At 31.4% G+C, this 17,276-nt stretch overlaps 2 protein-coding genes across 6 annotated transcripts in view; both read left to right on the top strand.

Moving 5' to 3' along the window:
- Positions 1 to 1,327: 1,327 nt before the first annotated feature.
- LOC117237538 (ATPase family AAA domain-containing protein 1-B) lies at positions 1,328 to 10,767 on the top strand. Its single transcript, XM_033501598.1, is given in 9 exon segments — positions 1,328 to 1,486; positions 1,822 to 2,007; positions 2,157 to 2,391; positions 8,441 to 8,597; positions 8,727 to 8,969; positions 9,028 to 9,229; positions 9,311 to 9,507; positions 9,642 to 9,820; positions 9,906 to 10,767. Coding segments are annotated over 9 exon segments (1,608 nt in total). The 5' UTR covers positions 1,328 to 1,428; the 3' UTR covers positions 10,057 to 10,767.
- A 415-nt stretch (positions 10,768 to 11,182) lies between these two features.
- The window catches only part of LOC117237533 (phosphatidylinositol 3,4,5-trisphosphate 3-phosphatase and dual-specificity protein phosphatase PTEN), a 13,349-nt gene continuing 7,255 nt past the window's right edge, over positions 11,183 to 17,276 (top strand). Inside the window, exons 1-8 of one of the 5 annotated variants that reach the window (XM_033501591.1) lie at positions 11,183 to 11,406; positions 12,964 to 13,168; positions 13,267 to 13,396; positions 13,486 to 13,764; positions 13,833 to 13,978; positions 14,057 to 14,220; positions 14,298 to 14,579; positions 14,719 to 16,388. In XM_033501591.1, the coding sequence (XP_033357482.1) occupies positions 13,063 to 13,168; positions 13,267 to 13,396; positions 13,486 to 13,764; positions 13,833 to 13,978; positions 14,057 to 14,220; positions 14,298 to 14,579; positions 14,719 to 15,117 (1,506 nt within the window). In that variant the 5' untranslated portion in view covers positions 11,183 to 11,406; positions 12,964 to 13,062 and the 3' untranslated portion in view covers positions 15,118 to 16,388. The other 4 variants (XM_033501590.1, XM_033501589.1, XM_033501588.1 and 1 more) reach the window with 4 other exon arrangements.

The raw sequence follows: 17,276 nt of genomic DNA, 5'->3' as shown, positions 1-17,276 counted from the left end.
TTTCTTTCTTCCATGATTAAAGGACGAATATTCCGATGTACGATAGGGAATCATTCGTGTTTTCCTCAATGTCATTCAATGGGCATTCGTATTCATTTGTTAAGACGTATGCACTGAATAAAAGTGATTTTCTGTCGGTATCATGACTGAATCCCATCGCCACGCGATGTCGCCATCTCCAATGCTTTAATCTTTAATGCTTATAAAGCGAGTTATTACTCAATAGTTAGCAAAATAAATTCTTTTCATTTTTTTTTTTTTTTTTTGTTTATGTTGATACATATTGAAACTGTCTTGTAACATACTGAAACTGAATCATAAATGATTCTCTCTCTCAAAGGGGAACTTTCGCTGACGAATTTTGAATATACGTATGTCTCTTAGAATTTTTAGGTCTCGTTTCTTCCCATTTCTTTAAAACTAAGACTAGGTCTGAATTAAGATGGAACTTCCAGGCCACTGTCTATGTTTCCGATCATCTATTTGATTCCTTATAGTCAGTGTTTATACACAAATATTCCTTAACTCTGTTTTAAAGTATGTAATATATCTTCCATAAAAATCCGAGATTTTATAGCGCGTGCCTCTCTAAAAATATATAATTAGTTAAAATTTGGTGCCTTAATAGTTAAACATACATATGTATATATATTACATATACATGTGTATGTTTATTTATTTTACAATGTTCAGTTTTTTGCCTTTATCGTTAGAAACAAAAATTCCAATTTTTCTTTTTCTCTTTCTCTTTCTCTTAACAACAGTACATTTCGGGCTAAACATGCCCAATGTATCTTGACTTCGGTGATCTTATAGGTACTTAGTACCCGGTAGTTCCTACGTGTCTAAGACTATGATTATACGGAAAAACAAAAAGCGGCAAGCGTTGAGCGGCAGAGCGGCAAAACAAGCGACGGTTGAGCGACAGAAAATAAATCAAACCTATAGATTTATACGGAATAAGCCACACAGCTGAGCGATGAATTATCACTCACCGTTTATCGGTATGATTTACTCTATATAAATCTATAGGTTAGGTTAATTTTCTGTCTCTCTATCGCTTACCACTTATCGCCCTCTTTTATAGTAGCACGAACTAAAACACGAAGGCCGTTGAAGAAGTGTATATATGGATGTATAACAAAAGCGGAATTTGATTTTATCGACTTCGGCAGTTGGATTGAATATAATATATACTTACCGCTCTAAACCGTAGATGGCATCATTGGCATAACTGAATGACAACATGCTGCAATAAATTACCTCGTCGGTGCCAAAACAAAACCTATACTTTTTTACACGATCGGTATTTCAGAACATATGACACGAAGTCCCACAAAATGTTAGATCTATCTGTCTGTATTTAGTCAATGCTTATACTAACCAACGCCCATGAATAAGTAACTATTCTTCCAAAAATATCTCAAAATGATTGTAAAAAATGTGATCGCGAGTGTTAATTTGTTACTTTTATTCTCAGTGGTAGGTAAGTGTACATGTTTTCGAATAAAAATTACTTTGGCATATTTTATTTTACATAAAGAATCGGTTCGTTCATTTTAAGGTTATGAATAAACTGCGGAGTTTTGTGTAAATTTATATTTTTGAAAATATAGTTAAAAAGGTATAGCCTCAGTACAAGGTTGTTATACCATGTATTATAAAAAAAACATTATACTTTGAACATTTTATATATTTCTTCATAGTATGCACATTCTTTGCAATTTGTCACTTTCAAAATCTTTATTACTGCAGAAAATTTCGCAGTCTAGTTATTACTATGTTTCGATCGATTTTTTAATTCGTTTAAATAAATTTTAGGCACTCAAGCGATTCGTTGTTATCAATGTAGTAGTGACACCGACCCTAAAGGCGAAGATTTGTGTGGAGCGTATGAAAAATTTGATAAAGACAAAAATATCGCTGTAGAATGTAACAGCGAAGAGTCATACATGCCTGGCACTTTCTGTGTTAAAATAACACGTCAAAGCCCTCGTGGTTTTATTTGTAAGTTTACTTCTTTTAAATTTTGTATTACTACATATTTAGCTCTTCTCAACAAGTTAAAACACGTGGTGCGCTTACTACTACATCCATTTGATAATTTCATTGCTAATCTAGTTCTCATTGTTTATTATTTTGATCAATTTTCGAAGGGGACGGTAGATGGCGACAAGTGATCCGTCGATGTTCTTCCGTTGCCAGTACCGGAGTCACAGGTGTTTGTAACTGGGGAGTGTATGAAAATGGTGTATATTGGGAAGAATGTTCCTGTTCTGAAAATTCTTGCAATACGGCATCAACTTTATCGTCATTTTCAATAATCATTTTATTGAGTCTTGCTATTTCAATTATTATATTCTCTTTAAGATGACAATATAGAATACTAAGATAACATCACCAAGAATAAGGGAGATTCGAATGGTTGGTTACAAACGTAACAGTATCATATAAAAAGTAGCCTTATTTTAATAAATGAAAGGAATCCGTCCAGAATTATATCAGAATCCGTCCATTTTCAATTATTACATAAAGTTATATGATTAATATGTATTTCATAATTTTATAAGGTAAGCAAGTCAATTTTTATCGTACATTTTTGTATTAAATTCAGCCTACAATTTTGTATTTAATTAAGTGTAAATAATCTACAGTAATATTCAAAGCTGCTGTATAATTACATGCAATAAACAACATTGTTGGCATAAATCAACTTTGTTAGTAATATAATTTCTTCTGAATCTGTATCTTTCTTTCAATCTTTCTCTTTACATAAATTGCTCTTAGACCTTTTCGTCAGTGATAATATTGACAGCTAACAAAAATTTATGTAGAAGAGTGAACTGTTTACATGGGAAACATGTTTGGATAATTGAGGTTCTGCTGTATAAAATATTTCATAGCTAAGTAAAATTATTAAAGTATTATAATTTAAGATATCTTATAAAACTTTATTAGATGTTAGTACTTAACCCTCCGTGAGCAAGCATATTTTTTGCATCTTCCATGGGCAATCTGAGTCATCTATAATTAACCTTCTTACTATTCTTCTGACTTCCAAAAAATCTCAAAAGATTCTAAAATACTTATTTTTATTTTTTATTACTTAAATACTTATTTTATTATTTATTTAAAGAGTTGTTAACAAAAATAAAAATTCGAAGGAAAGTTTAAAAAAGGTAGTAATTTGTTTAAAAATAAATATTTTTGCAATATATAAATATAAAAGAAAGTTATTACATAGTTTTGAATTTTTTGTTATAATCTTTTAGAAAATTGCATGCACATTCGCAACGGCTTCGAGAAGTATAATTATTTTAAAATCTGAATTTTGAGGAATTTTGAAACAATAATGCAGAAAAAATCAATGTATGTATTACAAAAAGTTACGGAAAATGTATAAAAGAAAACCTCATCGATTTCGATGATTTTTTAATGTGATGGAGGGCATGATTAAGAACGATCTCTTTTTATACATATTACTGGCGGTCAGCCTTAATTTCCGAGATATTTGCAAAAAACAGTCGCTACTACTACAGTGAATTTTGGATACAATTGTACATTTGTGGCAGCGCATGCGTCAATATTAGTTGCTGGCTGCCTTACGCTATATTAATACTCACACTCTGCTATAGGATTTTATTTTTATTACAGCGATCAAGGCGAATCTCAAAAATTTTATCAGATATTAGGAAAATAACAAAAAAATAAAAATTTACTTCCGAAAATACTAACGAGCAACCTTGGTCGTTCACGGTACAAGAACAATTTTTATTACTTGCTGTTCTAGAATAAACCGACTTGCACCAAATTCCCATTAGTTCTAACGACCCAGTTAGTTTTTGTCTGAAACTTTTGATTACCTGCAATATAATACATATGAATGATTCCTTGCTTCATAATTTCTTCTTATTTTTACATTTGAAGCAATTGATACTTTTTTACCAAGTAACTATAACATGAAAATGGTTTTGCTGGTGCTGGTACATAAAATTTCAAATTTGATGTGGCCTTATCAAATGTTATGTGTTGATTATTAATCTTTATTAATAATACGATAAATTCAACAATGATCCATAGTAATGTATTATAAAAATAGACAGTCTAATAGATGAAATCTCATGCACATGTCTAACAAAGATTTCATTAATTTTAAGAATTGTTGAAATAATTGACTTTGATTTAAAATAATAAGATTATAAAACTAAATTGTGTATATTAATTTGTATAATGAAATTAAAATATATGTTTATATTATAATTAATATAATGTTTTTTTTATACGTGGGGAAATCCTCATGGACACTCCCGCCGCCTGCTCTTCTGGGAAGTGTAGTATAGGTAGTGTCGGACTTTACCGACTAAAACCCCAAGGTGGACCACTTGACACTCGGCTGGGATGCCCCAGAACCTCTTTCGAATTACTGCTGGAGCACTGCTGCGTCTTCTCCTGTCTGAGGGAGTCGTTCCTTGGTTAGTTCGGGCATTGGGAGGGACCATCCGTCTCAATGCTATCCCCTGGGCCGTTGTGCAAGTCTAAGGAGATCCAGATCCTCCTCGGCGTGTCGGTCCCTTAATATAATGTTGTCTGCAGAAAGGCTATTTGCAATTGTACACTGACTGTTTGAAATTGTAAAATAATATCTGCTTCTTTATTAAAATCAAACATCAAAATGATTTTTTTGCAGGATTGGAAAAACTAAAATAAGAAATATGTCATAATTAATATTATAATATGAGTTAAAATATTTCCATTTCTATTATTTCCACAAGTACAATCAGAATATACTTAGAATGAAATAAAATGAATATTTAATATGAAAATCTATAAATTCTTCTACATGTTCTGTATTCACACAATTTTTTGTAACAACAAGACCCATAAACATTATTGCAACTTTATCTTTTGATGTCAAGAAACTCTACAAAATAACAAGTATTAATAATTCGAAATCAATAATATTAAATCTAATTTTTATACTAACATTTTCTCAATTAAATTTATATTTCAATTTTTATATTTCTGGTGGTTTGACAAAACAGTAAATTAAAATTGTTAATTTTCAGCACTGTCAGAAGCACTTATATATATCTCACATTGATTGCAGTGCAAACTCAGATGTTATATTTTAGATATGAAAGTTGGTAACTATACTGCGAATTTTCATGCAAATTCATATATTTTAAAATATAATTAAAAAAGTAGAACATCAATAGGTATTGAAAGGAATTCCCAAAATTCAATATTGCTATCTTATTTCGAATTAAGCAGATTTTGTAAAATTTTTTCATATAACAGAGAATGAAATTAAAAAAGAGTCGGTAATTAACCTCCAGGAAAAACATAAAACGAATAATAGCATTTCGCTGGTTTAAGCAAAATTTACTAGTTATGTAAAAAAAAACAACTAGATATTATATTTCAGGTAGGCAACCTTAGCTAGAAACCAATGTGTTAGGAACTATAATCAGAGAAGAAATCTTTCCTGTTTGATTGCACGCCAGCATATACAAGAATCTAACTATTTAATTTCGATGTTAGGGATCTGCTCTGATTGGTTCCACACTAGAGTAAACAAGAGCCTATTTAGTTCCACGCTAGAAGAACCTATTTAATTACACGGTTTTACGGAAAAGTTCATATCTACTTTTCTATCTGAGATAGATAAGTATGAGAATAACAAAATCGCGTAATAATTAAATTTAGTTGTCTAAGAATGAGAAATTAATCATTTATAATATTTTTTTTTTAGAAAATAAAAGCAAATCCTTCCTTTCAAACAACAACGGATTAGTGCAATTGTACAATAATTTTAATAAAATTCGTTATACACAATAGATTTAACAATTTTTAGATTTGAAATTAAATTTATTTTCCTTGCGATAATATTTTTATTATAAGAAAACCTAAATTTCATTTTAGTAGTAATTTTAGTAGTTGATAGTTTGCGAGTAATATTTTTGGCGCGATATATCTGTTTTACTTTCGTATTTGTTTATAAAAATGATAAAAACAAAAGTATAAACTAACTGTACATAAGATTTGAGGTCATCACACATTTTTTTTCTATGATTTTTATCCATCTTACTTTCATTACTGAGTAAAGCTTATTAATTCTCTGAATCTATCTATAATTCTCTTAATCTATAGATTTAATCTATGAAGGCTTATAATACATCTTGAGATTGATAATTTAACGCAGATATGCTTAATAGATTGCTTACCTGAGATTGTATCCAAAGACCGCCTTTTGTTTAAATGCTTAACATTATAAATAACAATATGTAATGACACGAGAAAAATAGAAAGAACAATGGGCTAGTATGCTATGGTATATCATGTTTGTGTCTATTTTTATCACCTATTAAACAAATGTAAGCCTTAAGCTAAAGATCCATTAACAATCAAAAATGAAACAATTTGCTCCAATGTATTTATATGGAACCGTTCCTATAGACCAGCTAAACTGGAAAATTATTTGAAAAATTGGTTTCATACAAATATATGGGACCGTTTCCACTGAAGCCATGTTCAAGTGCCTTGAAGGCCGATTTAGCACGGACTAGCATGGAGATGCCTCGTGAGCAATTTATCGGCGATGTCACAAAGGCCCATCAAGCCCTAACCGCATCGTAGTCCATACCACAAACGGTTGATCGCTACGCTATTGTTTCTGCTTGTCAGTTTGTAAATTTGTTACGATTAGCAACCAAAATTTATTCGAATGACGAATAACAAAAAAAGAATAAACAATAAATACATAATTAACATTAAGCACTTAGTATCATAATGATGAAAAGTACACATATTTGGTTGTTAATATTTGACGGAAAACTAAAATTTAATGATTTTATTTATGTTTTTCAACATATCTAAAACATTTTCTTGTTTTTTACTATTATTTAACCATCTGAAAAATAGTTTGTATCTATTTAATCATCAAACATTCCAATTTACAAACAAATAAATTTAATACATATACAAATAAATAACAGATAGCAAATTTCAATCATAAATAGTAAATAATTTATATCATTATGATGCATGACTCACCCATCGGAAAGCTCCAGATCTATTTGTTGTTTCTATTAACATGGGTCACATGCGGCGGATCTGATGATTCTGGAGGGACGTGTACATTATAAAGCAGCAGTCCCTCAAAGGGCTTTCCCGCAATCTTGTGAAGGCCCTTTCTTCAACGACATAATAGTTTTTGCCTGCTCTTAAACAAAAGAACAGCGCTTCCGCTCAGCTCTATGCTGTAAAACCGGCAAAGTGCCTTAAAAAATATTCATGCCAATATAATTGGCATGCCGAGTGCCAAGTTAATGTTAATGTTAATGTTAATGTCTGAATGGTGTATAGAAAACATATTAAAATTATTGAATTATTCTACTGATCCATTATCGGTTGAAAGGGAATATTCTCTTGTTTTCTCTAACAAAAATATTGTAAGGTAGATCAGAGACGTGTTCAATATAGGTCAGCTTCTAACATTTAACTTTTACTGAAAATGGTTACGTCTATACGCAATGGAGTCTCTACTCCATCTGACTATTTTTTCTCCGTGGAAACTTCGCGTATTTTCAGCAGCACGTTTGGTGGGAGTATTGTTACTAGGAGATGTTGGTGACGAAACGGGTTTGTGACACCACCAATTTGCTATTGAGGCCGTACTGAAAAACTTTAAAGAATCATGCCTTATGAAATGTTCTTTCTTGGAAATCATGGCTTTCTCAAAAATAGATTTTCAGTCATAAACCGTGCTAGCCGTTTACACGACAATTTCTTCTTTGTTAGCGCAGTTAGCCGCTACAATATAGTAAACAATTAATTTCTCTTTCTTAGGCAACTTACAATTAATCTAATTATTGCGCGATTTTTGTGATTCTTATACTTGTCCATCTCGAATAGAAAAGTAGATATAAATTTTTCCATCTAACCGTACAATTAAAAGGTTCTTGTAGCGTAGAATTAAACAAGATAGATCTCTAACTTATAGGTTCTTGCATATGCTAACGTGAATTACCGTTCAGTATCGTCCATATGGTGCAGCACTAGCTAGGGAATCATAAGCGTGAGCACTTTCATTTCCACTCTGCTATAGTTTGTCCAATGAGACGAAAGAGTAGATATAAACAAAACCTGATTGCTGTGACTGCAGCTATTGACTCCCAAGTAGTGACGCTGTATATTGGTAATTCTGATTATTGTGAATTGTGGGGAATTTTATATTAAAATTGTTGGATTTTTTCATAATTTGCGCATGTCTTGCGCTTCTCTCTCGCTTTGTTGTATACAACCACTCTTTTCTTTGCAAATGTTCAAGTTCGAAGTTTGATCAGTGTTAAAGTGGCATGTGATATTGGTGAAGAAAGGTTAGAAGTTATTACACGGACAAAAGTATTTGCTGTTAAAATTGAAATAGACTATCATATACAATGAATATTGCGGATGGAGTTGGATACACGCGATCGGAAGTATTTGTACTTGTGGCAAGAATATCGTTTATTGCGGCTTTTGGATTTTTCAGTATGAAATGGATTATGAATCAACTTGATCCTACGAACAATGCAAAGAAAAAAGCCAGAAAAAAGGTTATACATTAATCATTTAATATTTTCAAAAATTAAGTCTTACATAACCTTTGTTCTCTATATATTAGAAAGTTAATCTTAATTTTTGATATATTTTCTATGAAAAAGTGTGATTTAAATGTTCTATAGGCACAAGAACAGTTACGAAAATTGGCCAAAACTGATAACCTACTGTGGACAGTAGATATGGATCAGTTGACAGATTATGAAATGATGATAGCTAATCATATAGTAGATCCTAAAGATATTCGAGTTTCATGGGAAAATATTGCAGGCCTTGAACATGTTATACAAGAACTCAAGGAAACTGTAATACTGCCTATACAAAGAAAGGAATTATTTGAAGACTCTCAATTAACACAAGCACCAAAGGTATATGATTCTATATTGTTAAATGATTTATATATTATAATCTGTATTTTAATTTTAGGGTGTGTTGTTGCACGGGCCACCAGGTTGTGGTAAAACAATGATTGCCAAAGCAACTGCTAAAGAGACTAAAACATGTTTTATTAATTTAGATGTAAGCATTCTAACTGATAAATGGTATGGTGAAAGTCAAAAATTAACTGCAGCTGTATTTTCATTAGCTGTGAAACTTCAACCATGTATAATCTTTATTGATGAGATAGGTTAGTGAGAAAGAAGAATGTATCATAATGTATTTTGTGCTATCATCAATGTTGTAAAATATTCTGTGGATTTTTTCATAGATTCATTTTTAAGAGCACGTAATTCACAAGATCATGAAGCAACAGCAATGATGAAGGCACAATTTATGTCTCTTTGGGATGGATTAATTACAGATTCTTCTTGCACTGTTATAATAATGGGTGCTACTAACAGACCACAAGATTTAGACAGAGCTATTCTTAGACGTATGCCAGCTACTTTCCACATTGGTTTGCCAGTAAATAAAATTTATACAAATTGATAAAAAATCATGTGTTCTTGCATATATATCACATATTCATGTATGAAATACTGCATATTTACTGCATATATAACATACAGTTCTTATATATATAATGATATATATTTCAGAATGAGCAACAACGAATGCAACTTCTGAAACTGATCTTAGATCATGAACCAGTAGCTGAAAATGTGGATATAGCAAAACTGGCGAAAATAACGGAAGGCTTTTCTGGATCAGATCTGCAAGAACTTTGCAGAAATGCGTCGATTTATCGTGTTCGAGATTATTTGCGAACTCATACACAGTTAATATTTATGTTTAATCATTACTTTAAGAATATATGTAAAAGTTAATATTAAAACGCATAATTAACTTTTTTTGTATTGCAGAGAGGCAAGTACTACCAGTACTGACGATGAGGAATATCATGATGCAGTACGACCTATAACAATGGAAGATCTTCTCACATCGTACAAAAAAATAAAAACATCTAAAATACATACGGGTACTCTTAGTACTCTTAAATCTGATATAGACTAAACAAGATATTATAATATATCAATCTACTTTAAAATTCTTTTATTTAAAAAAAAAAGTTAGGGAAACAATTTTATAGTAATATTTCTCCTTTTCAAATATCCAAATGTGTGTAAAAAAAATGTTTGCCTTACTGCAAAATTTCATAATTGGTAAACAATTACTTACACTAAAAGGAATAGAGCGCGTGAAAGAAGAATGTATATATGCATAACCATGTATATAATATAAAATTACGTTTGATAAAATTATTAACCTACATATTTCAAGACGAAAAAATTTGAGTCTAATTTAAATTATTATACTGCATACAACACATTGGTTTAATAAGGTTTATGATACAAAGATGATGTAAAAAAGCCTATACTTTCTTCACACGCAATTTGATTAAAAGTCACTGAATTTTTCAACATTTATATTTTGCCATTTTAATTTAATTCTATTTTAATTTCTTTTTTATTAGTTAGTGAATTAAAATTAATCATACTGGTAGTTTCTAAATATGTCCGTGCATAACAGTGCATTTAAGCGTATATACGTGATTTCGATTAATATAAGAAATATTAATATGGATATATCTTCATTATTGTTATGTAAATTAATTTGTTAATTGATTGTTACTTAAATGTATAAGCTTTTGTATTTATCAGTGTACAGATAAGAATTCATAATTCTTGTTCATAAATAAGCAGATATTTCGAATATTATTATTAATCGCGTCTTCGCAATTGATAAAAACAAAATTAGCAGCGATAAAGAAATTATTATATCTAATGCACAAATAATTTAAACTTGAGATGGAGACTATAACCAAACTTAACAGTACGTGTATAGAAAAATTAACACTGTTCGAAAATAATTTTGTGTAAAAGACAATGCAAATTTATGAAATACCGAAAAGAAAGAATTATAATTTCATATATTAAATAGTTTGTTTCTATGTATATGTATATGGCATTTGGTTAAAGATTACAATAACTTTTAATCAGCATTTAGTAGTATAAAGAAGAAAAAATTAATAATATTAATAAAATATGATTTTAAGTGTGAGGAATCGGCATTCATAAAATGTTTAGAGAAATAATCTTTGTAGTTTAATAGAAATATTTGATAAAAAGAAAGCATAAATATAAAAAAAGAAGGAATAGAAAAAACGCATGCGCAAAAAAAAGGATACCGACGGAGTATTTCAGAGAAGAGCAGCAAAAGTTTCCGGGATGAAACTTCTAGGATGACAAAGCCTCTGTGAGCCTTTACCCTGTTCCTTTCTTCTTCTTTCGGTAAGATACGGCAGTAATACCGGTGAAACGCCGAGAATAGACGAGAAAGGAGAATATTTTCTTAAAAGAAAAGGTACATAAATGCTGTTATTAAGCATTGCAGGGAGAAGCGCAAGTAAACGCGATATGAACGCGTCGTTGTGAATGGCGCTTCTAGTGATAAAGGTGGCTGAGGGAGATTTTACATTTCACATAAGATGTAAACTGTGTTTAAAATGGATGTTACAAAGAAAACTTCTGTTCGTTAATTAAGTTGGACTTTTTCTTCATTTTTCCGCCTGACCTTCGTTAACGATTTAACGAAAAGATGGAGATAAAGAGGAAAGAAAAAACGACGATTCCAATCGGATCCCGGTACGATCGTCTGTAAAATCCTGCGTAACATCACGACGGTTCGTTCGCAGAGTGGACAACCATTCCGCAACAACCGCGATGCATGATCTTATGCGTTAGTGGTGAGTGTCCGTATCGCGTGTGCGTGTCTATCCATGTTGGCAAATTGAGGATGCAACATAGACATTGTGTTGTTCCTCACGGTCGTATTCATGAATATGTGCGTTTATTACATCTGTATAAATTCTTTGTCCAAAAACCACTTTATTTTCGTGATAGAATGTGGTTTGAGTTCATATTACTACTTTGACACGATGACACGATTACGCCATCAAAACGTGATTCTTCTGTGAACGGAAACTTCTGAACCAGTTTATACATTTATTGGTGTGATTAGACAAAACTTGTCGATTATAAAGCAATTAGATCAACGGATTCCACGGAGCACTCGAGAGATTTTTATCGATGCTAACTTTATTCTTTAGAAATTCACCGTAACTGGGAGTGCCGCTAGATCGTAGTTGAACATGCTCCGAAAGGACTGGAGTGAATTTTACGTTACATGCGAGAAAAGATTGTTTTTTTACTTTTCAAAAGTAATATGGTATCTCGAACGATTTCTTTAAAATCTGATGCAAGTCTCCTATAAACGATATGTGAACATTAAATTAAAGAGAAGATGGACAATGTATCGGTGAAACTGGCGTGAAAATGTACCGCGGTGTTAAGTGGCCTCTGTGATGTATTATAAACGGTGCTTAACCTAACTTTTCATCGACGCTTCTACACGGCGTTTTCTTGCGAGTAATGTTCTTTTGATAACGAACTTGTAACTAAATGACCATAAATCGCGAATGTTTATCGTTTATCATTTCTTTTCTTTCTTTTTCGCCATGTTCCAAGTGTCAGTTTTTCTTACCGCATTCATGTACGATTTTAATTTATCATAAAAAACATGAGACTATAATCGTTACTTTGTAAAACTCTGAAAATGCTTTTTATTGACTGTACTTCTGATTTTGTCAACGATTGTATGAAGATTAAGTTCACAGTATTTATGCGAGTATGTTATTAACGGTTCTATATCTACCATTTACGTTCAAATATAGGTTTATCTTTTATCCTTTTTTTGTATTCTGTCATCTTGATTTTTGTATTACTTGTCAGTGTTTGTATAATGCATTTCTTAATCTTGTTCTAAAGATACGAACCAAATGTATAGATGTATATACATATGTTACATCTGTTATAATTATAATTAACGGTTTAGCACCAACATTTTGTCATTTTTCTCTAGCAATGGTCATGGGCAATCTTGTCATTTTGTTATCAAGAAGAAGTGGAGACTGAAATTATTGGAACTGAAGGAGGAGATTTAAAATTCAGTCAGCCAAGTATGTCCAACACTATCAGTAATATGAAGATGACCAACCGTATCAAAGGAATGGTGAGCAAACGTCGTAGGCGTTTCACAGAAGATGGGTTTGACCTTGATCTCACATGTATCCTTTTTTTTTCGCAATTATCAGCGTAATTTGTATTGTAATATGTATTGATATTTTTGTTTCTACATTCCTTAACCATGGTGTGTTAACAACAGATATAAGAGATAACTTAATAGCAATGGGATTTCCAGCTGAAAAGTTAGAAGGAGTGTATAGGAATCACATAGATGATGTTGTTAAACTGTTGGAATCTAGGCATAAAGATCATTATAAGATTTACAATCTGTAAGCATTTCAAACACTTTTTTATGCTTATTTTTGTTTCTTTTATCAAAGGATCAAGAAATAAATTTTAAAACAATTATATCTTTCAGATGTTCAGAGAGATCTTATGATTTTAAGAAATTTAAACAAAGGGTAGCTACATATGCGTTTGATGATCATAATCCACCAATGTTGGATCAAATCAGACCATTTTGCGAAGACGTGCACGAATGGCTTTCTCGTCATCAGGAAAATGTAGCTGTCGTACACTGTAAGGCTGGTAAAGGTCGGACGGGTGTAATGGTGTGTTGTTACCTTCTTCATACTAAACAATTTCCCACTGCCACAGAAGCCCTTAATTACTATGGAAATAAAAGAACACACGATAGGTGATTATATTATCTTTTGTTCTTCTTATGTATGAACAATTGTTTTATTAGTATTGTTTATTATTCAGGAAGGGGGTAACAATACCTTCACAGAGGAGGTATGTGGATTATTATGCTACTCTTGTACAAGAAGGACTAGATTATCAACCGGTTACATTGTTGTTACGAAAAATACAATTGGATCCAGCACCTATTTTTCATGGAGGTCAAGGATGTAAGAATAATGAGCTATTGAGGATGCATCGAAAAAATTAGATGTAAAATATGATTACATACAGTTTTTGTATTTTAGATTTGCATTGCGTAATATCTGAATCTAAGAAAAAAATATTTAGCTCTGATATAGTAGAAGTACGAAAAGGAATGCACACAGTCAGCATCCCTTTAAAACACAGCATAGCATTGACAGGAGATATACGAGTGGATTTCTTTAATAGACCAAAAATGAAGCGAAAGGTACCTATTCAGATAAAATTAATGAGATTCATAATTTGTCATAACATACTTAATCAATTCGTTCGCTCCGTACCTAGGAAAAATTGTTTCATTTTTGGTTCAATACATTCTTCGTACGAGACTACTTATCGCCGGAATACGATAATGGAGAGTTACCAGTTGAGCGTTCAACTAGGGCATTGAGTTGCGATGGTGCAACTATGGAATTACCAGTGGTTATGTCGCACATGAAACCCAGAGCCGGATCCTTAGCTAGTCTCGGACCTATGCCACCTACTCTTGTTTTAAGTATAGATAAATGGGGTCTGGATGACGCACACAAGGATAAACATCACAAAGTGTATAGCGCTGATTTTAAAGTAAGTACATATAATTGATCACGTTTGATGAGTAAATTAATCACACACATTTGACGCGTTTTATATGTATTTATTATATTCATCCGAATTTTATTCTACGAACAATCATTTTATTCTAACTGATTTAACGTTGTTGTAGGTTAGCTTATTTATGCATCGGATGGGTGGTAATATATCGCAAACTGTATCAGCGACAACAAATAGAACAGGAGAGGGTATACAAATAGGAATGGGAGGACAAGATACCCCGAGCGAATCAAGCGAAGCGGATAGCAGTGAATGCGACACAACTGGTGATACGACGGGAGATGAAGATGGGGAATCTGGTGAGTCTTCTGCATCTCTGGTGGTGAATCACCATCCTCTTACACACAGCAGTAGCCGTACACACGTTAGTATCCACCAAAGAGCTAGTCTCAGAGAAACTGCAAAAGGTTTACTCTCGCATGGGGATAAAAGTAGAAGTAGTCATCGGCAAAGCACTGGCAATGCGAAACGTTCTTCAGCTCTCATACGTTCGGCCACGTTAGACACATAAAAAGAAATATATATTTGTATATGTATATACACGTACATATGTATATATACATATATTTATCGTATCTTGTACTTAAACGCTGAGTTCTCTGAACTGGCATTCGAGCTTTACAATAACTTTATGTGAAACCAGATCGTGCTATTAGTTTCTTTTTGTTATGCTAGCATGAAAAATTAGCATTCGATAAGTTCTTAAATGCATCGATTTTATCTAATGTCCTCTGATAATGAACAATAATATGTGTCTATAGAAAGATTTAGGTTGATCAGTTTCGAAAGATAAGAAGACTTAAAAAATACTTTGGTAAAGAATTTTTATGAAGTCAGTAGAATATCAGAATATTTCGATACTATTCCTTCGGTAAGATAACATTTATCGAATGAATGTTTAATGTTTTATTGTAGTTCTAAAGTTATAATTAATCAAAGTTATTGATTCTACATCTGTTTAACAAAAGCTTTTGATATTGATAATATATCTGAGATAGTCGATACTAAGTAGATTCCATCGAATGTCCTGAAATAAAAGAACTGCAAATTAAGATATTGTATATTTTTGCATAGCAGATATTGTTTGCAAAATATTAAGATGTTTCAGTATTCAAGATTCAAGATTACGATCTTTTTTCTGAATAGAAATTATTGGATATTTATTATTAAAAATTATTGAAAAAAAATTAATCTCTATTATGACTACCATGTACGTTCCATCTATTTTTCATTAGATTTCCTGAAGTATTTTGTTTCGATGACTGTTTATTTTAACTGTCCGAAGTAGTAAAATTTGATGTATGTGTGTGAATATACATATGTACATACGCACACGCGCGCACGCGTGCCCACGCACATACACACAAACAAACAAATAAGAGAATTCTTAGTGTTGAAGAGAAAGTGCCGTCTTTTGCGTTTATGCAATTATGTAATCACGTACTATGTACGAAACTAGTATTTGTTTTGTAATTGTATGACAAAGCCAACTTATAGAAAATAATTGACTAATGCAATAAGTACGGGAGTAAGAAGCGCGACAATTTGTAATCGTAACATTTTACCGTTTGTACTTGTATTCGACGTGGCATTATGAAACAGATAAATAACTTAAATGTATCCTGATTGCCTTATACAATGTGATGATCGTTAACATTTTGGAAATAGCAAAACTAATTCGCATAGATTTGAGTAGAAGGATGTAGCCAAAATTTGTAAGATAACAAATGTACAGAAAATTTAATTCTTTCAATTTTGTAATAGAAATATGTTATAGATTAACAGGCTGTGCAATTTTTTAAAGTTGTAATTCTTGATATCTTGCAAACACGATTTTCATATCGATGACAAGATACATCTAATTTCAATTAAGTTATCGTGTTCTATCGAGTAAATTATCGTGTGTGAATCTTTGTTACTGCGGTACTAGGATTATATCGTGTGCAAATATTCAAAAATTACCTAATCGAATAACGTTACCTTAAGGATATTAACTTCTTTCTTTTACATAATTACATGTAGTTTGAGAGAAGTGTTTTATTATTTTTTTCTTTCTATTCGTTTGCTGTTTTTTAAATTATTTTTTTTTATGGGTACAAAGTTACACGAAAAATTCGCGACAATTGTACACAGAAATATTTAGCGAAACCTCGTAAAATTCAGTTTTAAAGAAGCGGTCTTAAAACTGATATTTTACGTTTGTTGAATTATAGTGCAACTATTGAAATGTCGTCCGTATCGAATATCGATTCGGAAATTGTGTATTGAGTTACAAATTTGTGGTACGAATAATAATAGTTACATACAAATTAAATATATATATGTCGTAATAAATTTACGAGAATAAGACTTGCGAAATGGCATGCAAAAAATTGCATACATTGCAAAATGAATTTGAAAACGATCTAATACTGATTTTACTAATTAATTATTTTTCTATTAGATATACATATACATAAATATATATATATATATATATATATATATATATATATAAATATAGGTTTTACAAATTTTCGTACAGCTACGCAGTCATAATTCAAGCGTATATGGATATGATTACGAAGCGGATACGTATACTGTTAGGTAGCAATAAATTGTCGATAAATAAATTAGTATTGAAAGTTGTTACTTGATACGTACACAAAGTTTCCTTATGAGACTCTATTC

Source organism: Bombus vosnesenskii, unplaced genomic scaffold, assembly GCF_011952255.1.
Source record: "Bombus vosnesenskii isolate JDL3184/JDL3185 unplaced genomic scaffold, Bvos_JDL3184-5_v1.1 scf7180000013379, whole genome shotgun sequence".
Lineage (NCBI taxonomy): Eukaryota > Metazoa > Arthropoda > Insecta > Hymenoptera > Apidae > Bombus > Bombus vosnesenskii.
Note: the sequence above shows the minus strand (reverse complement) of the source record. Positions and strands in the feature narration are given on the sequence as shown.